Source organism: Melanotaenia boesemani, chromosome 21 (genome assembly GCF_017639745.1).
Source record: "Melanotaenia boesemani isolate fMelBoe1 chromosome 21, fMelBoe1.pri, whole genome shotgun sequence".
In the NCBI taxonomy this organism is placed as follows: domain Eukaryota; kingdom Metazoa; phylum Chordata; class Actinopteri; order Atheriniformes; family Melanotaeniidae; genus Melanotaenia; species Melanotaenia boesemani.
The window spans coordinates 27,975,051-28,000,566 of NC_055702.1; the positions used below are offsets into that span (position 1 = coordinate 27,975,051).

Below are 25,516 nucleotides of genomic sequence, written 5' to 3' on the forward strand. Positions count from 1 at the left end.
ACCTGATAGAGAATATAAGACCCAACACGTTTGACATGCAGGCTCGAGCGACTATGTCCTTATCAAAACAGAAGAATTTGCATTTTATTTACTGAAATAAGGTAGCTAAATGCAAGGATTTCAAGAATTAAATCTATTCAGGGTTAACTCTCCGGTTGTTGATCAGTGCATATCCCTCCTTGAGGAACGCACGTTCTCCCCTCTTCCTAGCTTCTTGAACTAGGGGCCACAGCTTGGCGCGCGCCTCTCTGTCTTCTTTAGAGAAGTCCTCCTTGAAGTGGATGTGCATCTCCTTACAGACTCTGGCATCTCTGGAGCGTTTCCACACTTCATCTCGGACCACTCGTGACACGAACTGCAGTATAATAGCTCTCGGGGTATTGTTTGAAGTAGCAGGGTTTCCTCTTTTTCCCAAACGATGCACTAGATCAACCATCTCACGGAGGCGATCCACAGCCACTGGCACCACCCTGGTCAAAATGCCGATTACAATCTCTCTAGTGTCCTCTCCTTCTGTTTTCAGGAAGACCGTTTAACCTGAGGTTCCATCTACGTTTATAACGGGCATGTTCGGCCGTAGCTTCCTTCAGCTTCTTGTTTTCTTCCTGAAGAGCAACAATTTTCTCATCCAATAGATGAATAAGTTGTTTATTGCTTTTTATGGCATCAGAGTTGGCCTCGATTTTCCCCTCAAACTTCTTTAAGAGCTCTTTCTGTTCATCCATCTTCAAGTTTTGTTGATCCACTTTCTCAGTTAGAGTGGTCACAGTCTGCAGAATAGTTTCAAGTATGCTGCTCTCCTCCTGCGGCTTTTGGTTATTCCCCCGTCTTTGCTTTTTGGGATGGGGAGCTTTCAATGGTGTGTGTGCCAGATTAACAGACTTATCTTGGGAAAGTTTTCCGTCCATGTCGATGTCTTCTATGTCCTGTTCATCGCACGCCTCATGAAGAGCAGTGAGGTCGTAGTTGTGATCCTCCATTATAGCTAGCTCAAATCCAGTTGAAGAATATGACCAAAGCCTACTTAACTTCAGTAAGAGTCCACAGTTGGCCACTTGTTTTTCCAAAGTCAACTTTGTGTCGTTTTAGTTATAAAATGCACTGTAGATTCACATTCAAGGACAAAAAATTTTAAAAAAATACGGAGCCTGCACGAAAACGTCTGCTCATACCGCCATCTTGAATCCTCCCACTTCCTGGTTATTACTGACGGACGTCCTGGTTATTACTGACGGACTTCCTGGTTATTACTGACGGACTTCCTGGTTATTACTGACTTCCTGGTTATTACTGACAGACTTCCTGGTTATTACTGATGGACTTCCTGGTTATTACTGACTGACTTCCTGGTTATTACTAACTGACTTCCTGGTTATTACTGACAGACTTCCTGGTTATTACTGACGGACGTCCTGGTTATTACTGACGGACTTCCTGGTTATTACTGACTGACTTCCTGGTTATTACTGACAGACTTCCTGGTTATTACTGACGGACTTCCTGGTTATTACTGACAGACTTCCTGGTTATTACTGACGGACTTCCTGGTTATTACTGACGGACTTCCTGGTTATTACTGACTGACTTCCTGGTTATTACTGACAGACTTCCTGGTTATTACTGACGGACTTCCTGGTTATTACTGACTGACTTCCTGGTTATTACTAACTGACTTCCTGGTTATTACTGACAGACTTCCTGGTTATTACTGACGGACGTCCTGGTTATTACTGACGGACTTCCTGGTTATTACTGACAGACTTCCTGGTTATTACTAACTGACTTCCTGGTTATTACTGACAGACTTCCTGGTTATTACTGACAGACTTCCTGGTTATTACTGACTGACTTCCTGGTTATTACTGACTGACTTCCTGGTTATTACTGACGGACTTCCTGGTTATTACTGACTGACTTCCTGGTTATTACTGACAGACTTCCTGGTTATTACTGACGGACGTCCTGGTTATTACTGACGGACTTCCTGGTTATTACTGACTGACTTCCTGGTTATTACTGACTTCCTGGTTATTACTGACAGACTTCCTGGTTATTACTAACTGACTTCCTGGTTATTACTGACTGACTTCCTGGTTATTACTGACTTCCTGGTTATTACTGACAGACTTCCTGGTTATTACTAACTGACTTCCTGGTTATTACTGACTGACTTCCTGGTTATTACTGACTGACTTCCTGGTTATTACTGACGGACTTCCTGGTTATTACTGACAGACTTCCTGGTTATTTCTGATGGACTTCCTTAGAGAAAGCTTTGGAGCCTAAACTAACACCTTCAATCTTCAGAGACCTCATTTGGAAGGTATCTGACTGGAGCACTGAATGTTTAGTTAACGCTAGGAAGGGAGGAGGAATGGCTTTAATAACTGTATTAAACTGTTTCGTTGAACATTGTAAATTGAATTTAAGACACAGACTTTCATGCAAAAGTAAGTTTCCATCTACATCCAGAAGTTGAGAGACTGACCATATTCCTCTGTTAAGGATTCAAGGATTCAAGGATTCAAGGAACTTTATTGTCATACCAGCTCACATTTACATGTTTATGGTACGAAATTAGAACTGAGGTCCCGGTTTGAGCCATAAGAAGGAGGGCAATAAGTGAAATAAAATAAGACATGAAGAAAAAAAAAAAAAAAAAAAAAAAAAAAAAAAAAAATAGAAATATAGGCTAAATATAAATAGAATATAAGCTAAATACAATAGAATATAAACAGCACAATTTTAAATAAAATAAAAATAAAAATAACAGTAAACACTAAAGAGCCCAGTTTGCATGTGCAGCCTAGATAAATATGTGCAAGTATGTATGTGCATGAGGTAGTGGTAGTCCAACGTATAACATTTCTGATATTAATGTTAGTAATATTGCACTTATATGGACAGCAGGTAAACATGTAAACATGTGGACAGGAACTCCCCTGGGGGGGGTAAAGTGTTTGCAGTGCAGGTCTGTTTGTCGGAGTGGGGGGGTGGATTCAGTTTAGGATGGGGATGGGGGCAGGGCAGCAGGGTTTGGGCTGGTGTTCAGAGGTGGGGAAGTAGGGTGGGGTAGGGTGGGGAGGAGTCTACAAGGCATGGCAAGAGTTCAGCAGTCTGACAGCTTCGGGGAAGAAGCTGTTAAGCCAGGATTCTAAGAACAAGGATTTACGCTGGGATAAAATGTATCTGTTATTCCATAAAGGAGAATTATGGGGAGTAAAGTTGTAATGAAACATCAGTTTCCAGTACAGCAAAACTTGCTGGTGATAATTGGAGAGTTTCACAGGCAGTTTGTACACATCGTAATCACAGCGTAATAAAAAGTCAATACCACCAATTTTGAAAAATTGCATTTGGAATAGAGAACCAAAAGGATTCTTTGTGTAAAGTAAAAGAACTGAGCCATTTAAGTTTTAGAGCACCGTTCATAGCAGAGAAGTTAATGGCATTCAAACCACCATCTTCAATATTCTTTACCACATCCGCTCTTCTGATATAATGACATTTGTTTTCCAGATGAACTTAAAATTCAAACTATTGATGTGATGAATAATTTTGTCAGAAATTTCCATAGAAAAGGCAGGATAGATAACTCTTTATAAACTTTCCATTTTAGAAAGCAATACCCTTCCAAAGATAGTAATGTCTCTCTGGAGCCAGGAGTTCAGGATATCTTTACATTTTTGCACATTCTTAAGAACATTTTCTCTCTCACTTAATTCTTTATTCTTAGTTATAACTAAGCCCAGATATTTCACCTGACTCTTAACTGAGATATTACAGATGGAAAGTGCAGATTGATCATGGAGAGCAAATAGTTCGTATTTATTTAAATTTAGTTTCAGACCAGATGCTTTGGCGAATACTTCCAGATAATTTAAGGCTTTATGAATTTGTGTTTCATTTCGTAAAAGTATACAAGTGTCATCGGCAAATTGACTTATTACAATTTTTTTGGGGAGAATATTTATGCCTTCAATATCACTGTTTTTAATCATAATTGTTAAAAGCTCAGCTACTAAAATGAATAATAGAGGAGAGCTGTTACAACCTTGTCTGATGCCCCTATTAACAGGAAATCTAGGGCAGGTGCCGTGTTCTAATGACACGCAACTATTTATATCCTTATAAAGCATATTTATCAAATTAATAAATTTCTGACCAAATCCAAAATATTTCAAGGTGCTCAATATGAATGGGTGTTCCACTGAATCAAACGCCTTATAAAAGTCAAGGAAGAGGAGAAATCCTTCCTCTGACAGGGTATGAGAGTAGTCTAACAGGTCAAGAACCAAACGAATGTTATGAATAGATCTTCCCTTTAAAAAACCAGATTGGGTTTCATCTATAAGTTGGTATAAACCACATTTAAGTCTGGCTGCTATACATCCTGAAAGTAATTTATAATCAGTGTTAAGGAGCGTAATGGGTCTTAGGTTGTCAAGCAGTCTTTTGTCTTTTTTATGTTTGGGAATTAGCGTTATCACACCTTGCTTCATACTAGGCATTAGTTCCTGCTTATCAATGCATTCTTGTATAGCTTTAAACAATAACCCTCTGATATCTTTCCAGAAGAAACGATAGAAGTTTATAGTGAGACCATCCGAGCCAGGGGCTTTATTTAAAGAGAGTTTCAAGAGAATTACGTCCAATTCTTCTATTTTTAAATCGGATTCACATATTTTTTTAAAAGCAGCATTGATGTTAGGTTTAAGCTTGTGATTTGGTCAAAAAGGTAAGTCGAATCCGTAGGAGAGAATGCAGAAGAGTATAAGTTGTTATATAAACTTCTTTCTCAATGATTTTACTATCTTTGCATTCTTTACCATCAACCAGCAGACATGTTATACCTTTATCTTCTTGCCTTCTTTTCTCTAATCTGGAGAAATAACTAGAATTTTTTCCCCCTTCTTCCATCCATTTTGCCCTAGATCTAATAAAAGCACCCTGCGCTCTTTTTAAATATATGTCATCAATTTTCGATTGCAGAGATAAAAGTTTTTCCTTTTCTGATACCGACAAAGCGGGCTTGCTGCAGTATTGATTTATTTCTTTGAATAAGTTGCATTCTTCTTCTCTATGTTTCTTGTTTAAGTTTTTGCTGGCTTGGATAGAAAGTTCTCTTATTTTAAATTTAACAAACTCCCATTTATTACAGAAACTATTTATGTGAACATCCTTTTCGATCTTAGAAATTATTTCACTTATTTTATCACAGTAATCCTTGTTTTTTAGTAAGTTAGAGTTGAATTTCCAGTACGCTTTTAGCCTCTGTACTTTTATATTCGAAATTAGATCTAGCTGAACAATGCAGTGATCAGTTAATGGAGCCTTAGAGACTGAAACTTTTGAAGAAAAATCCACTAACGAATCTGTGATAAGCCAATAGTCTATTCTTGATTTGGCAGAATTATTGGGTTTGTGCCAAGAATAAAGTTTTTATCTGGATTTTGGGTTCTCCAAATATCAGTCAGATTGTTTTCTCTTATAAACTCTTCAATAATAGGATTATAGTGGTGAATATTGAATTTAGAAGGCCATCTGTCAAGCCATTCATCCGGCACCATATTCCAGTCTCCACCTAATAAAATACAATCTGTAGGATATATTGCTCCTAACTCAGTTAGTTTTGAGGAGATGGAATTGAGTATTTGCCTGTTATGTACAGCAGATTTGTGACCATAGACATTAAGTAAAAACAAAAAATGGCTGTCAGTCTTTAGAACAGCAATTATCCAGTGGCCGTCTCTATCCGAACTATGAGAGATCACATCTCCAGGAAATCTATGAAAGCAGATCGCTACGCCAGCAGATCGCTACACCAGCAGATCGCTATGCCAGCAGATCTATTGCTTCCGTGACTGAATAGAATTTGATCACCCCATAAATTAGACCAAAAGTTTACGTCAGAATCAGAAGAATGAGTTTCCTGTAGTAAAAAAAACAGTTTGCTTTTTGCCCCTTACAAAACAAAAATAAGGATTTCCTCTTAGTCAAGTCCTTGAGACCCCTCACATTTAAAGAAGCAAAAGAAACGATTGAACATTAAGAGAAAGGGAATAAAAGAACAAGAGTAACCAACAAAATTAGTGGTAATACAAGGTGTTTACCACTAGCCTAACCTTTTACCTTTTTAAACTGAACAAACAACAACAAAGTCTCCCTATATCTTAGTTCACTCCGAGAGAGCATATTTGTAGTAGATTTGCAGTAGAGCCTTTCAATGACTAGCCAATTTTTGACCTTCAATGAATCCATGTGGACCACGGTAGTAGGCATGTTTTCCTTCCCGAAGGGCTTGTTCGATCAGCGGCCAAAGCTTTTTTCTTGCCTCTCTATTTTCCAGTGGCATCATCTCCGCGAACAGTACCCCTCTTTCTTTGCATACCGATGAATCTTTGCTTTTCCGCCAGATTTCATCTCTGACCACCCTCCTTACGAACTGTATAACCAGCGGTCTGTTGCTGTTGTTTTCTTTTTTACCGACTCTGTGGACAAGATCCACGGCATCTTCCAGTTGGCGTAGTTCTAGATTAGGAGCGATCTTTTTTAGGAGCTGGATGGTGTCTATACGAATGTTCTCCTCAGCTTTCTCTTCGAAGCCTTTGAGTTTCAGACTCCACCTCATCTTGTACCTTTCCTGTTCTAAGATTCTTTCTTTGAACTCGTCATTTTCTCGTTTTAAACATTGGGTAAGTTTTTCCAGGTCGACTATTTTCTTCTTGCAGACCTGCGTCTCTTCGGCATTAAACTGTACGGCTTTGGACAACGCAGCCAACATGCAGGTTGTTTGTTTGGCCTGTTCTTTTAATTCATCGAAGTTTTTTTCCATACCCTGAATGGCTTCTAGGATGGTCAGGTTCAAGATTACCGTCTCTCCTTTGCTTTTTTTGCCGGCAGGAGGTTTAGTCGGTGTCGGCGGGGCGGATTCAATTTCTTTACGCTTAGAAAGCATAGCCATGCTAACCTCCATGGTATAGTCGTGGTCGCGGTTTAGCTCTGGAGAAACCTCCGCCGGCAGCATAACCTCCATGTTGCTCGTAGAATCGGTCGTGGTCGATTTTCCACCAGACAAAAGTATTTTGGCAGACTTCATCATATTGATTTTGCTCATTACGGGTTTCAGAGTGTATTTCCAATGAAAAGTTGGGATAAATTGTTGCAGCCTCTAGGTTGCACTGCCGATCAACACGCCATCTTAGCCGGAAGTCCGTTTGCTAGAGATGTGACGTTCATGAACGAATCGATTCTTTTGAACGACTCTTTTAAATGAACGATGGGAACCGATTCACAGCCGTGAGTCGTTCATTTGTGAGCCATTCTTTTTATATACAAATTTTTGACACTGCCTTCATCAAATCAAATCAAACTTTATTTATAAAGCGCTTTTCATGCCATAGGCAACACAAAGTTCTTGACATGATTAAAAACATAAGAATAAAAACACTCAATGAAATCTTTCACACTGTCACACGCATGTCACACTTATGTCACACTCACACATGCCAAGCCCAACCCCCCCCCCCCCACACACACACACACACACCCCTTCAAGCTAAAAAATGAATGAATTAATAAATAAATAAATAAATAAGTAAGTAAATAAGAAGTAGTACAGTTGAGTAAAATGAAAATAAAATAAATAACATTTGTGACATCATAGAAGTCTGGTGTCCAGTACATTCCATTCATGTGAAGCATCTATGGACAGAGAGTATTGTTTGGAAACAAATACTGTGAGTTCTATCCAAAACATTTATTGGAATTTGCTCTGACTGCTTATCCTTTTTTATCTATATTTTTCCTATAATTTTTTAATCTTGTATAGTAGATTTCATATAGGTACATATTTTGATTGTTTGTCCTTCTTATATATTGTGAAATTCTGTAAGATATTGTGAGAACGAGCCAGTCTTTTGAATGGCTCTTTGAAAGGAATGGCTCCTCAAGATCCGGCTCCCTTCAAAGAGCCATAAATCCCATGTCTACCGTTTGCAGTCAGTAGCAACAAATTAGAAAAACAGCGAGGCTCATCCTGCCAACTCGACACCCTTCAACGACTCCAGTGTTTTACTCAAAAACAACAAGTAATCATTTTTCTCCTTTTCAAATCAAACTAAACCGCAGTTTAAATCTTTAACATTTCAACTGGTGCTTCAAATAAACATACGCTTCCAAACAGCAGGAAAAAACTTGAAGCAAGACACAGGCCTGCTCAGGAACTCCTCCGAGGTCCCAACTAAACGTAAGATACACGCAGCTTTTGTCTTTACAAGGAAACAGAACCGTCATCCAGCATGAAGACAAGAACGTGTGCAGCAGCCACAACAACGGTCCTCACGAGCCACCTTCGACAAATTGGTTGCTATGGTTACGCTTAATTAGTCGCTACACTGAATGTGGACCCTACTCCCTACATAGTGCCCTATAGGGGCCCTATAGGTGTCCGAATGTTTTTTTTTTTTTTAATAACAATCTTTATTAATAAAACGCAATGCAGTACAAAGAACATAAACAGAGAAGAGAGAAAAAAAGAAAGAAAAGAAAAAAGAGGTGACGAGTATTAAACGTACCAGGGGAAAACACAGCTACAGTTCATAAAGAGACATCACCGTTTTTAAATGCATTACAGGATCTAATGGCTTTGGGTTTGTTGCTTTGGGAGATGGTTGAAATGCATGATTTTATCTCTTTGATCAAAACACTAAAAAGTGGCTTACTATGTAGGAATTTACATTTATGAATGTGGAACTTTGCTAGGAATATGGTGACATTTATAATGCAAAATTTGTCGTGGTCAACTTTGTCAAAAAAAAACCCCAAAAAGAATAGTTTCCCATTTAAGACAGAAATCATCATGTACATTAGTTTTGATAAAGATGGTTAATTCTTTCCATAATTTTCTAGAGAAAACACAATTCCCGAACAGGTGAGTAATAGTTTCAACATGCAAAATGTACAGTTGGTGTTCTTGTCTTTTAAATCTGGTCAGGTACTGGTTAGGGGGTAAAATCTGTGTCATATTTTAAAAGACACTTTATTTAATTGTTTAGTAGAAATCTGTTCGGTAAAAGCCAGATTTTATTCCAATTAATATTTGGGACAAAACAACTCCAGCAGGAGTGAATGTAGAAGACGGTTACTGTCTCCTGCTCAAACAGAGACAAACTGCTTTGTTGTTTTTCTTGTTGTTAGTAGTAAAACAGAATATACCCACAGGAGTGTCAGTTACATTCAATAAAGGAGGAACTTCAAAGTCCTTCACACAACCCTTAAAAAGAGAACAGATCTGCACAGAGAAAGCACCAAAGACAGTAGAAAATTCCTTTGGAGAGACAGCAAGGTTATATTTTTCATTAAACTGGTGTCTTAATAGAAGTCCATCATTGTTGAAGAGCTGACCTTGATGTGGTTATCAAACCAGTTTTGGAAGAATAGAGATTTATTCTTATAAAGAATGTGTTTATTGTTCCAGATGTTAAATTTGTGGGGAGAAAAATTGTGTTCATATAAAAGAGACCAGGAAAGTAAAACCTGTTTGTAGAAAGCAGAAAGTTTTAATGGGATTTTATCGACATTATAATTACAGCGAAGTAAAAAATTTAGGCCCCCACATTTTGAAAAAATATAGCAAGGAAAGATAGTCCACATAGAGGTGGAGTTTTTAAGGTATGATTTTAGCCTATTTGTTTTAAAGGTGTTCTTTAAGATTGTAAAATCTAAAAAGTTTAGACCCCCAGTCTCATAGGTGATTTGTTTATATAGTGAATACGGTTTTTCCAAATTAAATTTAACAAGAGGTGATCAATAGTTTAAGTGTCTGATTATCTATGTACAAAGATAAAGCAGCGTAAGTTAATCTGGATATACCTTCAGCTTTTGAAATCAAGACCCTTCCCTTTATAGTTCGGCCCCTCTGGAGCCACTGATTGAAGCGTTTCTTGGTTTTATCAATTATAGGCTCAAAATTTTGACATTTATTGTTTGGATTCTTGGTAATTATTATACCCAGGTATGTCACATTATTTTTAACTGGAATATTACAGATAGTTGTTGAAGGACCCTTTAATTGGTAATAATTCACTCTTGTTGATATTTAGACACAGACCTGAAGCTTTGGAGAAGATTTCAAGTAACTGAAGGGCTACTGGAATCTGACTGCTATTGTTTAGAAAGAGTGTGGTATCATCGGCTTATACTGATTTCTCTGCCTGCGACAGAGATGCCTTTTAAATTATTCTTGAGAATATGATCAGCAAGAACTTGTGTGGCTAGTAGAAATAAGTAGGGTGAGATTGGGCAGCCTTGTCTGATCCCTTTTTTAAGGTCAAATATTGGTGAGGTCCCTTTTTTAAGTTTGATTGAACAGTTGGCATTATTATATAAGGTTTTCATGGCACTACTGAAAAAAGAGCCAAAACCAAATTTTTCTAAACAACGGAATATGAAATTATGATTAATAGAATCAAAGGCTTTATAAAAGTCAAGGAAGAGAATAAAACTATCATCAGGGATTAAGTAGGAGTCTCTAGAATATCAAAAATGAGACGAATGTTGTTTACAATGTGTCTTTTCTGCATGTAACCAGATTGTGTTTCTCCAATTATTGGGTCTAGAATGGATTTGAGTCTATTAGCGAATACTGAGGCAAAAATTTTGTAACCATTTTTCAGAACACACAGTTTTTAATAATTAATAAATCTTTTTTAGGTTTGGGTATCAATGAAAATAGTCAGACTGGGAGGAAGCAAACCAGACTTTATAGATTCTTCAAAGACTTTTACTAAAAAAGGAGCAGATTGATCAGGAAATAATTTGTAAAACTCCCCAGATAATCCATCTGTGCCAAGAGATTTATTGTTTTTAAGATTATTTATACTCCAAAACTATTTCACTGATTGTAAGGGAGGAATCGCAGGTTTCTTTGTCAGTACGAGATATTGTTTCGACATCAACTGAGCTTAAAAATTGTTCAGTGATGTGGTTAGAATAATTAGATGTACAAAGCTGGCTATAGAAGCAACAGCAGTATTCTGCAATACTTTTGAAATCTGTTGTTATGTTGTCATCAATTTTTAGTGTTTGGATTGTATTATGTTTGACACAACGTTTTTCAAGCTGGAAGAAATATGCTGAATTGCGTTCACCTTTATCCAGCCATTTTAGCCTGGATCTGATAAAAGCACCTTCAGATTCAGATTGATTCCTTTATTGTCATTCAACATAACATCGTAGATGCACTGTAGAACGAGAGTACGATGCATTTTTTGGCCCCATCAAAACAATTTGGATAAGCACTGAGAATAAAGACTAAAGAATAATAAGAGTAAAAATCCATCAGCGAGGATGCAGTATAAATATATAAATATAAATATCAGTGCAAAAAAAATATATATCTGTGCAAAATGTCTGTGCGTAAGAGTATGTGCAAGAGTGTATGTGCAACAGTTCTTTGTAAAGATAAACAGAGGTAGATAAGTTTTTTTTTCAACTTCTTAACTTAACAAAATGATAATCTGGTTTCTGTATCGTGTTGAACAAATTTGCTCTGCCAAGGGGAGGCCTATGGGTAAGGCTCCTCTTGATAATGTGATTAATTTATTTATTTATTTACTTTGAATCACGGAATCTATGTAATCTTGCTGGACCTGACCGGAGGGGACAGAAAAAGATGGAAAATAGCAAAAAGAGCAAAAGGGAAAGAAGAAAGGAGACAAAAAGATCACAGACAGAAGGAAATGACCCTTCAATCCACACCATCACCAGACAACAAACTGTTACACCTGTACATGAACACACCAGAAAATTTCCTACAACTTTTACAAAAGCAGAAACACACACACAGAAAAAAACAGGGCTGCCAGTCATTAAGAGTTTTTAAATAATAACCAAATCAAAAAGACATAACAGCGACCAGATACTAACTCACAGGAAAAATACAAAGAGAATTATCTCTAAACCCACTGGACAACTCAGTGACTGTGTCAGCATGCAGAGGATGAGGAAGAGGAGGGATCAGTGATCAAGAGTGGTGAGTGAGATCATGCAAATGTGACCACGCCTCTACGGAGCCCAGAGGAGACCACCCCACCCCACCAAAGGCAGAGGGCCCACAACATGCCTAGGAGGACCAGGCCCCCCCAAACAGCCGCCCGGCGTAGGCCAGCACACACCCCGATGTTCCAGCCGCACACCCCGGGAACCAGGGTGCCATCGACCCCCTCCCCCCACTCCCCACCTACTCCAATCTGCACCCCATATAACCCCACACTCACACCCTCCCCTGTGCCTTACCCACAAGCACTCACCACCACACAGTCACGTCACACACAACCCACCCACCATGCCCCATGGGGGACACCCCAGGCGGACCAGAGGACAGCGAGCCCCAAGCACCCCCCCTCGTAGAGGTAGATGAGTTAAAAACTGAGGTTTTTCAAAGAGTTGAAAAGTCTGCTGGCAGTGGGGTAGAAGCTGTCACGGAGCCTCACCGTTCTGCATGGCAGGCTGCGGTATCTTCTTCCTGAGGGTAGGAGAGAGAACAGTCCATGAGAGGGGTGAGTGGGATCCCTGGTGATTCATGTTGCCTTCGACAGGCAGCGTTGCCTCGCCAGGCCCCCAACGGGTGGCAGTGTGACCCCAATGATTTTTCCAGCTGACCTCACCACTCTCCCTTCCTGTCGGAGGCACTGCTGCTCTCACGCCACAGAGAGATGCTGCTGGTTAACACTCTCAATGGTGCCTCTGTAGAAGGTGGTGAGGACTGATGGGCTGAGGAGTGCTCTCTTTAGCCTCCGCAGGAAGTGCAGGTGCTGGTGAGACTTTTTTTTACAGTGGAGGAGATGTGCAGCAACCAGGTGAGGTTGTCAGCTACGTGGACCCCCAGGAACTTGGTGTGTGGGACGATCTCCACAGCAGTGTACTTGATGCAGAGCGGGGTGTGCACGGCCGTTTCCTCCTGAAGTCGATCACCACTTTTTCTCTACATTCAGGAGCAGCTTGTTACTTTCCAAGTATAAATCTGGACATTAGGATATTTTTCTCTCCAGACATCTATTAAGTTATATCTTTGCATAAACTGCATAAAGTCATCATTTGAAGATGCCTGTCAGGGTGGCCAACAATCAAGTTGGTTATTAATAACTAAATTAAAATCACTTCCAATTATCAAAACAGCGTTGGGAGATTTGGAGAAACTCTGGTTAATGTGGTTTTCTAAAGAGAGTAAGAGTTGTGAATTTTTGGATTTTGAATTATAACCATATATTTTAATGATAATAAAGATCTTATCACAGCAAGAGATGATCAGAAAGACAAAGTGACCGTTTGAATCACATTTGGACCAAAGAATATCCCCTTCAGATGTATTCGTTAAGGTCGAAGTACCAGCTGAAGGTTGATTTCCATAAAAGAACCAAATGTCATTTCCCCATTGAGATTTCCAAAAAACAACAGTATCATTTTCAGAAGAATGAGATTCTTGAAAGAAAAAGAAATCTGTACGCAATTTTTTTAAACCAAAAAAGGTTTAGGTTTAACTGTGTTCTTTAGCCCCCTGGCATTAAGTGAACCTATAGTTAGAGACAAAGTCAAAAAGTACTAACACGAATAAGTGTGTAAGTGTACAACCCCCCCCCCCCCCCCGAGTTGTGTACTAAAATATTTTATATTTTATTTTATTTTATATTTGGATTAACTCTTTGCCTTCCACAAAGGCGCGCCAGCGTAGAAGGCAAATTTACCCTTTCTCCTCGCCTCCTGGATCAGAGGCCACAGTGCAGCTCCAGCCTCCCATCAGCTGGACACAAGTCCTCAGCAAACCTGAGGTTGTTTTCTCGGAGACAGGCATTGTTCTTTGCAGCTCTCCAGATGGCGTCTCTGCCCGATCTTGAGATGAATCTTAATCTCGGTCTCTGCTCATTCTCACGCTTTTTTCAAAGACGATGCACAATGTCGATGTCATCTGCTAGTCTTCTGTTTTTGTCCGGGATGGTAGTCTGGCAGATCCTAATTATCTCATGCTTGAAAAGTTAGCTCCATCAGCGTTGGCTCTATTTTCAATGGTTTCAGCTCTTTTCTTGATGTCTTGAATCTCTTGGAAAACAAAATCCACGGATTTTTTAAGACCTTCTATTTTCATCTCTATGGAGTTGAACCGAGTGTTGATGAGATGAGAGAGAACAGCGACTGCATCTTGATTTAGCCTATTATTTTCATTTTCTTTCTGGGTGAGTAAGGCTTTTTTAGGAACTGGAGCCTTAATTCTCGGTAGAGAATTAGTTCTTGGTAGAGAGCGGCAACAGAGGAAAATCCTCCTCGTTGAAAGGTTCGGTTAGTACTGCTGTAGAATTAGCTGTTTTAGCATAATCATGACCTCCCTGCACGGGCTGTTCTGGCTTTTGGGGTTTGGTCTCTTTGGAGTTTCTCTTTTGGTCCCGTAAGAACATTGCAATGCCAAGTTGTTCCTTGTCTGAAAAATCTGAAAAAAGTTGAGGATCAGAATCTTTAAAATGTTCCGTTTTCCACAAAAAAAAGTAAAGTTTAGCACACAAACTCTGGAAGATCCGTCTGTTCACGTCACCATCTTGGATCGACAGGAGTGTCCGAATGTCCCGAGAGAAAAAAGTAGGGCACTCAAAATTACCCACAATGCATCTTGAAAAGTAGTGAGCATCGATGGTCACTAGACGGGTCAATATAGACCACAATGCATTGCAGGCTGAAGCTCATGGAGCAAGGAGGCGAAAAAATTGAGCTTGCGTGAAATTACCTATAAGCAAACAAAGAATAAAATACAACATAAGGAATAAAAATAAAAATATTTACACACAACTTTAGATTGGGTTTGGAATGACATCTTGCCATGGGTTGTGGTTGCCGTGGTGACGGTGGTAGTCTCCTGGTTTGCAGCGAGGAAAAACTTTGGCAGCTTCGTGTCCGAGTCACCAAGAGAATGAGTCGCTATGTCGTGCAGCCCAGTGTAGTGAAGGAGGGGTCAGGGAGTAGGGGGGACATTCGGACACAGACCTGGTCTGAGCTGCTGGGACTTCTAGTAGCCTCACAGTAAATAGTGGAGATTGTTGCCATGTTGTCTGGGTGTTGACTTCAGGTTTATCCACCCCGCTCAGGTTTTTTAAATATAAATATTCAGGCTGCACAATTTGAAGTTTAGTTTGTTTCTGTGGAAGGCAAGTTGTTGCTTTATACGTCGTTTTGTAAAACATTACTTAGCAGCTAGAAGCTGTTATAAGCTATTATTTTAGCTGTATAATAAACTAAAAAGGGAACTGAAGTTTAAATGTAGCGGTCAAAAGTACCGCTGGTGGCCATTTTAGTATAGAATCTAACCGTTCTAGTGTTAAAAAAAGCTCTATTTTTCATTTTTGTGGGTGGCAGCGTGATCTGTGTGTGAACATGACAACAGAGGAGAGTATTTGCTGGGAGCAGAACAAGATGAAGCAGAAAACTCCAAAAGGAGCTGTATCAGCGGTCATCTTCCACGGTGTGTCTGAACCAGCTCAACCTGCATTACAACGTGAAGCCATAACCATTCACCAGTAAAACTAATAAAAAACCTGCCTGCTACAAGGCTGCTGCTTCCCTGTAACTCTTGTACTGATCATCAGGAGTGACTTTTGGTTTATAAAACATGGCCAAAAATGCCATGAGCACTTTAAAGGAGGAAGAAGTTCCTACAATTCTGATCTTGTATCAGTAAATCAGTAAAATATTTAATGAGATGAACTGAAATCTTTTATTCCTGCAGAAGAATTCAGTTATTGCAGCAACCAAAAGTTCTTACTCTCATTCAAAAAGACGACTTCAGTGGTGAACTTGTTAGAAAGGATCTTGCTGCCCAGAAACTATTTAAGAGCCCAGAACCCAGAATCAGTCAGAATTTACTGTGATTCAGTTCCAGCTGCTTCACAGCTGAAATCGGACCAATCTGAAATTAAATTGGACCAATTAGAGATTAAATCGGACCAATCAGAGACTAAATCGGACCAGTCAGAGACTAAATCGGACCAATCAGAGATTAAATCGGACCAGTCAGAGATTAAATCGGACCAATCAGAGATTAAATCGGACCAATCAGAGACTAAATCGGATCAGTCAGAGACTAAATCGGACCAGTCAGAGACTAAATCGGATCAGTCAGAGACTAAATCGGACCAGTCAGAGATTAAATCGGACCAATCAGAGATTAAATCGGACCAATCAGAGATTAAATCGGACCAATCAGAGACTAAATCGGATCAGTCAGAGACTAAATCGGACCAGTCAGAGACTAAATCGGACCAGTCAGAGACTAAATCGGACCAATCAGAGATTAAATCGGACCAATCACAGATTAAATTGGACCAGTCAGAGATTAAATCGGACCAGTCAGAGACTAAATCGGACCAATCACAGATTAAATTGGACCAGTCAGAGATTAAATCGGACCAGTCAGAGACTAAATCGGACCAATCAGAGATTAAATCGGACCAATCACAGATTAAATTGGACCAGTCAGAGACTAAATCGGACCAATCAGAGATTAAATCGGACCAGTCAGAGATTAAATCGGACCAATCAGAGATTAAATCGGACCAATCAGAGATTAAATCGGACCAGTCAGAGACTAAATCGGACCAGTCAGAGACTAAATCGGACCAGTCAGAGACTAAATCGGACCAATCAGAGATTAAATCGGACCAATCAGAGATTAAATCGGACCAATCAGAGACTAAATTGGACCAGTCAGAGATTAAATCGGACCAATCAGAGATTAAATCGGACCAGTCAGAGATTAAATCGGACCAATCAGAGATTAAATCGGACCAATCAGAGATTAAATCGGACCAATCTGAGCCAGTGTGTCATTAACTAAAAGCAGGACGCCTCTGAGGTTAAACTACCACATACTGGAACTGGAAAATTAAAAAACTTGAAGCTTTGTTCAGTTCATGAAATTTTAAGCAACAGAATGAAAAATAATTAAATTTGAAAAGTTTTTTTTATTTAACTGACTAACAAACCAATACAAATTATTTTGTATAAAGACGGAATAAACAAAATAATCTATAAGTTGATGACGGTTTTCTTTGAGTTTGGTCCTTTTGTCTAAAAGTGAATGAAGGTTTTCAGAAACACACTTGGTTCCACACACACTTTGTTCATTCGTTTTAAATCAGCAGAAACCAAACGATGTATTAGCTGACTGCCAGTAAGTTCATGTTGTAGCACCCGGAGACGAGCTGGAAACCCTCCCAGAGTAACACTTACAGGTTGGAAGAACTGAATAAAAGACTTTGGTAGGAACGTGTCAGACTGTGAACATCCATGCGGAAGGTGCTGATTTCAATAAAGTAACAACATATAAACACAGCATGAACAGCGATTCAGTCAATATTAGCTCCATCTTAGAAAACGAACATACAGACGTATAAATATAACTGCTAGTTAATATTTTCAGTAGAAAGATGTCGGACTACGCAGCACCACCATACACTCATTTATATCTACATGGAACATGAAAGAAGTGGACCCTCATTCCCTTTAGTGATAACATCTGGAAGATTGTTGTCTCTCCCCTAACATTCCCAGGTGTGTGTCCTTAGGCAAAGTGCTCATGTTGGAAAACTGGACCAGACTGAGTCAGCGTGCTGTAAATCCTCAGCTGTGCTCTGACGGATTCCTCCAGAATCCAGAGGAGGAGCTGAGCTTCATGTCGGCTCTTTGCAGCATCAGAAGAGCGACTCCCTCCCGTCTGTCCTGGTTTCTATCCGAAGTTGGGAAGTCACTCCAACATGGCATCCAGCTGGTCAGCCAGGTCGTCAAACATGTTCCCGATGTCATCCAGAATATTCCCAGCTGCCTTCACCGAACTGGTGCTGCTGGAAAACAGAGGGAAACGTTGAAACCCCAGCAGCTTCTAGCATCTGAGACGATCCAGACGGTCTGATGTACATTTATTTTTGAGTCCAAATTCTCTTTTCTGTGGAGATTTTTAATATTTTTTTATCTTAAATGCCAAGAAAACAGTATGAAACAAACCAAGGATGAAGAGGAAACAAGACTTCGGCTCTGCTGGAGAGTTTAGTGAAGCTTTAGCTTTAAAATGTCATGTTTTGTAAATCAGTTTCCAGTTCTGGTAAGATTTTGAAAATATTCCTGTAAACTGCGGAGGATAACAAAAATGTGAGTTAATTTAAATAAAAACAATCTGTTCTTATAGGAAAGGCAGACTCGTAATAAATGGAAAACAACGTGTCGGGGAACTCGAAATACAGCCATTTTTAAAATAAAAGTGTGTGTAAAAGTGTGTTTTGATAAATGATTATTTTGATTTTTGAATGTTCACATTTTGAAATGATGTCACTGATGGATATATGGTTGTAGATCGATGTATTGATACATCCCTACCACGCGTCCCCACCGACCAACCAGCAGGTGCTTACCCGTCCACACTGCCACCCTGTGCCATGTCCTCCACCACTCTCAGAGCAGCCTCCAGTGATGTGCTGGTTTGTTCCAGTCTCTTCTGAGCCAGAACCTCCAGACCAGCCACACCAGTCAGGGCTGCTTCTGCTTTCCCAGCCTGGACTGGTGATGCTGCGGTGGGTGAGCAGGGTGTCCTCATCGGGGAGCTCGGAGCAGCAAAGCTCTGAACCAGGCTGAGGTTTGGTCCTGAGGAACGATACGTGTTAATGTGTGTGTGGGTGAGAAATGATCGTTTTCAGCTGGAAGTTGTAAGTTTTCTTCTTTTACCTGCTGTTGGTGTGGAGGCTGTACTGGGCTGAGGGAGTCTTGATCCAGCAGCTCGCTGTGGACTCTCAGACCTGCATATGACTGTTTGTTGGTGCTTGGTGGGTTTAGGACTGGGTGCACAGGTCTGATAGTGAATCCCACCTCCCATCATCGGGGAGACTGTGTGAATCTGAACGTTGGTGAGTTTAGGGATGGCCGTGTGTGCTCCAGCCGGTTCTGAGGAAACAGTTTTTTGAGGGCTGGATGGTCTGCTGTTCTGGGGGGGTTTCAGAGGACAGGCGGTTTTGGAGGACACTGGATGCTTTGGGCCTTTTCCCACGGAGCCAACTCTTTGGAAAATATTCCCCAGCCTCTGAGAGTCTCTGTCATTCCCAGCACTGATGTTGTGACATCCATGCAGGCTGTCGTCTCTGTGGGGGGGGACAGCCTCTTCCGGTGTGGAGGCGTCTTTGTCTTTAGGTTTGTGCCGTCTCTTCACTGTGTCCGACTCCTTTAGGTTGAACTCTGGGATCTCTAGGCTGTTGGGGGTCTGGACCGGACGCTCTGAAAGAGTCTGGATTGGTTGTCCTAAGGGGGTCTGGCCTGTACGTCCTGAAGGAGTCTGGACCACACGCTCTGAAGGAGTCTGGACTGGATGCCCAGAGGGGGTCTGGACCGGACGCTCTGAAAGATTCTGGACTGGTTGTCCTAAGGGGGTCTGGCCTGTACGTTCTGAAGGAGTCTGGACCACACGCTCTGAAGGAGTCTGGACTGGATACCCAGAGGGGGTCTGGCCTGGACGCTCTGAGCAAGTCTGGAGAGGACGCTCTTTTGGGGTCTGGAATGGACGCTCTGATGGGGCCTGGACTGGATGCCCAGAGGGGGTCTGGCCTGGACGCTCTGATGGGGCCTGGACTGGATGCCCAGAAGGGGTCTGGATCGATCGTCCTGAGGGGTTCTGGAATGGATGTTCTGAGGGGGCCTGGACTGGACACTCTGAGGGGGTCTGGACTGGTTGTCCTGAGAGGGCCTTGACATCGGGATTGGTCTGGTAAAGGACTCTGGGTCGCTGTTTGATGGTGAGGTTTCCCTCCTCAGCAAAAGGAAGGTTCTCCCCAGAGAGGAGCTTCGGAGATGCAGCAGCATTCCGGAATTTTTCACTTTTCCGTACTTTCTGCTTCTCTTCTGGTGTTCCCGCTGTCCCACCTCTATCGCCTTCTGTCCTCTCACTTCCGACCCTCTTTATGCCCCCCAAACCCAGGGCAGGGACAGGTTTGGAATGCTGCAGGAGGATGTGGGAGGGAAATCCGTGTGTGACTGGTGAGGAAACTGGGCTGTAAACTGGTGAAACTGGGATATGAGTTGGTGGGATATCTATCCTCCTGGATGGGCTGCTGCTGCTGCCGCGTTCCAACCTGGCTGCGATGTTCCTCACCCTACCTGTGCTCTCCATTTCCACTCCTTCCTTTGCCTCTGGCTCCACCACCTTCCCGTTTCCATGGCGATGTGTCGGGCTGCTGCTTACAGAGCTCATCCTCTTGGGGGGCGGCGGGGGCGGGCCTTTGTGTCGGGAGCGCAAGGCGAAGGAGTGGCTGCGGTTGACGTGCTGCTGTACACCAGCAGCACGTCCCAGCCGGCGGGACAGGGTGGCGTAAGACGGCATGGCGGCCGAGGAGGCGGAGCTACGGGGGGGAGCGGGGTCGTCTTCGTCGGGTTCTCCATCAGACATGGCGTAGCGGGTCAGGCTTTGGGTGCGCTTCTTTTGAAACCCCCTCTGAGCGTCGTCTGGTGGAATCTGAGCGGGCAGGGGTCTCAGCACGGGGACGGCTCCAGGTAGAGGCTTAGAGAGATGTCGAGGGACCCCGTTGATGCCTCCTGTCTGAGCCTGGAGCTGACAGAGGGTCTCCTGTGTGGGGGAGGGCTGCGGGGACGGAGAAAATGGAGAGGGAGGAGGCTGATGGGGGCGGTTCGGAGAAGGGAGCTGTTTGGTTTTTGGGGGGACTGCTGGGTAAGCAAAGCGGGGCACCTTGCTGGGGGTCAGTGGAGGTGTGATAGGGCAAAAGGGGAGTTTGTTTGGAGCAACAGACCAACTCTGGTGGTCCCACATCTCGGGGGGGGTCTGTTTATTTCTCCCCCTGCGCTTGGCTTCATCTCCACCTTCCAGACTCTCCTCAGTCCTGGCTGAACAAGGTGAAGATCGATGATCCTGCGGATGTCCACAGTTTGAGTTCCCAGAATTCCCTGAGCCCCGTGAACGCTTGCTAATGCTCTCCTGACTGACCGACATGGCGGCCATGACCGCAGAGGAAGACACACCCCTGATGCCAAAAGCCTCCGTCGCTCCTTCTCCAGCTTTGCCCATCATGGCGCTCTGCAGTTCGGCGCTCAGCTCGCTGTCCTGGAAGGAGAGGAGGGCTCTGGGGGTGCGAGGGGAGGCGGGGCAGCAGCTGCTGGATGGAGCGTCGGGGTGCGTGTGAGCGTTGTGCGTCGGCGTGTGTTCGATAGCCACCAGCTCCAAAGCGGCGAGAGGCTTACGTCGGAGGGTTCCGCCTCCGGCTCGCGAGCGCTGCAGGTCACACAGTCGCTTCACCGCCAACATGAGCTTCTTCTGATGACCTGAAACACAAAAAGTTACAGGATTTCACCAAAACCTGGTGGAAAATAAATAAATTTGATAAAATGTTGACATTTTTATTTATAAAACTGTATTTATAAAAAAATTATTTATAATGTCTATTTAAAATGTTTTTTTTTTATCTAATCGAACACACTCTAATACACAAATATATTTATTATACTGATTTATTTTATTTAAATATTTGATTTATCTAAAATATTTTGTCACTGACACGTACACTGCAACAGATAAAAAATTCTTAATGAAAGACACATTATTATTTCACACAGCAGTAAGCTGGACCCGTTCCTCACCCAGCTTGGTGATGCCTATCTCCTGCAGGTCCTCCCAGGTGATGTCCTTGACGATGGTGATGGAGTCGTAGCCGTTGTCACACAACCTCTTCTGGTACTGAGACAGTCCAATCACACTGAGCCACTCCCCCATGTCCACCTAAACAAGACAGAGTAGATGTTTAACGCTTTATAACTGAAGAAAGAAAGAAAGAAAGTTAAGTATTTGCATTTTATATTGACTGTATAGATGTTATTTTCTATAATGGAGTGCTGCAGGTTCTGTATTAGGTCTCCTTTTATTCATTATTTCTATCAGTAATCCTAATTACACAGTTTACTCCCAACAGATTAAGATGGTTGGAAACTAGTTCCTCACAGTTTAAAAACATCCTGGAGTAAACCCTGGTGTTACGTTAACATACTAGACATATAATATAATATAATATAATATAATATAATATAATATAATATAATATAATATAATATAATATAATATAATGATGGTTTTTTTGTTTGTTTTTTATGACTGATTTTTTTTACTTATACAGCAACTTATACTCCGGAAACTACGATGAAAAAGAAAGCTTTCTAACTGGGATGTAATCTGGCAGCCACTCAGGGATGCTCAGCTTGGAGATCTCCATCGAGATCTTCTTTCTGTGGCCTGGTTTTGTCACTCCAATGGCGGTGAGATCCTGAAGAACAAAACACACAAAGAAAACAAGTCAATAAAAACAGAAAACAGTTATTAGAGAAGAATCTGTTCCAAATATGTCACTTTGATGGAAATTTAGTTGTTACACTACAGCTCATAAAAAGTAAAACTATGAAAAGCTGCAGGACCTCTGAAGGAGCTGCTGTCACTGAGAACTGAATTTATTCTCAGCGAGATAATCTGTGAAGCAGCTTTCTGAAAAATGACACTTCTAACATGTTTGAGTAAAACAGAACATAATCTCATGTCACGGTGGGCCACAAGCGCTTCACTGTGCTGTTTTTCTTAACAACTGAAGTTTAAAATGTGTTTAGCAGTGATTTCCGTTGGGAGCACCTCAGGGGTCATCCTGCTGATGGTGGGAACGTCATATCCAGCTTTGATGAAGTTGGAAGTGTACTGCTCCAGCTGGAACTCACACAACCACTGGTAGATGGCTTCAGAGTCCTGAGGACACATAAAGGTGAGATATATGAAATGTTTTCAGAAGCTTGAAAAACTTCCCTTTCGTCTCCACTAACCTTTCCCTCCAGTAGCTGCTCTGGTCGGACGAAGCCTTTCTGAGGAGTGCTGCTGGTCTGGCGACGGGAACCTAAAAAACACACGTGATCAGTCCTGCAGGATGAAAACCGGACCACCAGACAGCTTATCAGTGATCAGAGACAGAAGTAAGAGACAGGGTCTTATCCACCACTTTACCGCAGACCTCAGAGGAATGCACCTTCCCACCATCACCGCCTCTCTTTTTGTCCTGAGGACAAGCTTTCAGGTTTTACCTTTCCCCTCTTCTCTGTTCTGCAGTTAAAAACAACCTCCATCTCCACAGCACTGTTTTGCCTTGATGGAAAACATTTTTAAATCTTTTTCTTTTTCTCCAGCCACAGAAGCACACTTTGACATCTGTTATAGGAAAGTCTCCGTTTATGTGAATCTGTAGGTTCACAACTTTAATTTTATCTGCTTCCTGTTAAATCCAGAATAGAATTTAAAATTCTTCTCCTCACATATAAAGCTCTGAGTGAACAAGATCCACTGATTCTTAAAGGTCTCAGCGTTCCAGATTTTCCAATAGAGCACTTCTCTCTCTGACTGCAGGTTTACTGGAGGTTCCAAGAGGTTCTAAACGTAGAACAAGAAGCAAAACCAGCAGAACTTTAGGATCAGGCTTCAAATCTCAAATCTGATAAATCTCATAGCAGGTCTGGCCTGGTGACCCTGATCCATCCTTTAGTCCTGCTGCTATAGTCCGAGGCTGCTGGGGGACTGTTTCTGTTTCTCTTCTTCTTTCTCAGCTGGTATCCCCTCTTTCCTGTCCTCTCCACCCCAAACCGGTCCAGGAAGATGGCCGTCCTTCCTGGTTCTGGTCCTGATGGAGGTTTTCCTTCCTGGTTCTGGTTCTGCTGGAGATTTTCCTACCTAGTTCTGGTCCTGATGGAGGTTTTTCTTCATAGTTCTGGCTATGATGGAGGTTTTGCTTTTTGGTTCTGGTCCTGATGGAGGTTTTCCTTCCTGGTTCTGGACCTGATGGAAGTTTTGCTCTCCACTGCCTCCTTGTGCAGCTCAGGATGGAGGAGTGAACCATAGAGTAGATTTGATCCAGCCCGTGGTTTCCCTAGCTAAATCATTATTTTTATGAACTGGTTTATAAGGACACACTTATTGTAAACTGGACTAACGTGTATTATATGATGGATTTATTTTAATGGGATTATAACTGGACTACAATGAATCAGATTTAAAGAGACTTGTGCATCTCTAATGATATAAAACATGAAGATGAGGTTCCCTCATCAGGACCAACATGCACTGATTCTCCATGTCAGTAACTTTTTCTCCTGCTCAGATCTCCTTTATCTTCTTCCTGAACGCTGGAAAAACGGTCTTCATCATCTTCAAGCTGCAACATCATGTTGCTATGACAACAAGCCAAACACACTCTTCTGTTACGTGTTGGTATTAATCAGAGACGCCATGTTGACATAAACCTGAAAACACTGCTCATCACAGTAAATCTACATTTAGTTTTTTATATTTGTATGTTTTGATGACTGATAAATGTCCATGTTTCTTCTGATCTTTCCTTCACTTCTCATCGTTGAGGTGGCGCTCAGGAGCTCCGGCTGTCCAATGGAGGAAAGGTATTTGACCTCAGGCAAGGGTCAAAACCTCAACAACATCAGCTGCCTCGGCTTCACAAAACAAACAAAAGGAGGACATGAGGCGTGGAGAATCAGAAAAATAAAAAAAAACTTCAAACTCCAGGAGGAACGTCTTCTCTGCACGGTCTCCAGGAAAAACATAAAACACCTGATCCAATCCGGTCACGACTTCTTACCTTTCAGGAGGAATGAGAGCCACAGAGCTCCGGATGTCTGGACCTTCATCCTCCCTTCTGACCATGCAGACATTTCTTTCAGTCTGTCTCTTTATTTTGTTCCTGAACTTTCCTCCCACTCCTCATTTCTCATCCAGGTTCAGCCCCTGGTTCCATTGAACTCTCCACCTCCAACTCTGACACCTTTACTTTGAGTTGTGATCCCAGAGGACTGCAGAACAAGTCGTTCACCTCTTCCTCGGAGCAGTGAGGAGGGGTTTAAGTGCTGAAGCTTTGAGGGAAGATGGTGGGTTTATTGGTTTCAGTAGTGACGTGATGTTCTTACTGTCTCATTTCCTTTCAGACTGACAGTAACAATAGTTCAGTGTGCAGAACAAACTTCTGCTTCTGTTTTCTTTGGTCGCGTTTCTGAGGTAGAAACCGAACAGTGACCCTGTTTTCTTGATTTAGAAGGACAGAGATAAAAAGGAGCAACGGGTTTCCTGTTTGGGGCAGAGATTTTCATTCCTACAATAATACGTAAAAAAATGTTCGTAAAAGTTCAAACTTTTGATTCTAGATAACAGGCGGACAGGCGGAGGAAACGATTTTTACAGTAGGATGAAAACCACTGACTCTGCCCTCATGTCTTCATATGTCACCAGGAAAATGAGAAACAGATAGACTGGTTTATAAAAACATGTGCAAACAAAATGGAGACAGTTAAGATGAAAAAAATCTACCTGATTCTACCTGAAAGTCTTTAAGTAGTGTTCAGGAATATTTCTCCAGACTTGAAAGGCTTTTCAAAGCTCTTCTCTGGACAGCTGTTCTCTGTC

At 41.7% G+C, this 25,516-nt stretch overlaps 1 protein-coding gene across 3 annotated transcripts in view; it reads right to left on the bottom strand.

The window, feature by feature from the left end:
- Positions 1–16,967: 16,967 nt before the first annotated feature.
- Positions 16,968–25,516, bottom strand: part of LOC121632799 (caskin-2-like) — a 75,690-nt gene continuing 67,141 nt past the window's right edge. For all 3 annotated transcript variants that reach the window (XM_041974547.1, XM_041974550.1, XM_041974549.1), the window contains 7 exons: positions 22,885–22,955; positions 22,700–22,810; positions 22,242–22,343; positions 21,667–21,805; positions 18,757–21,351; positions 18,447–18,675; positions 16,968–17,882 (listed from right to left, as the gene is read on the bottom strand). In XM_041974547.1, the coding sequence (XP_041830481.1) occupies positions 17,786–17,882; positions 18,447–18,675; positions 18,757–21,351; positions 21,667–21,805; positions 22,242–22,343; positions 22,700–22,810; positions 22,885–22,955 (3,344 nt within the window). In that variant the 3' untranslated portion in view covers positions 16,968–17,785. The remainder of the gene's footprint in view (positions 17,883–18,446; positions 18,676–18,756; positions 21,352–21,666; positions 21,806–22,241; positions 22,344–22,699; positions 22,811–22,884; positions 22,956–25,516) is intronic.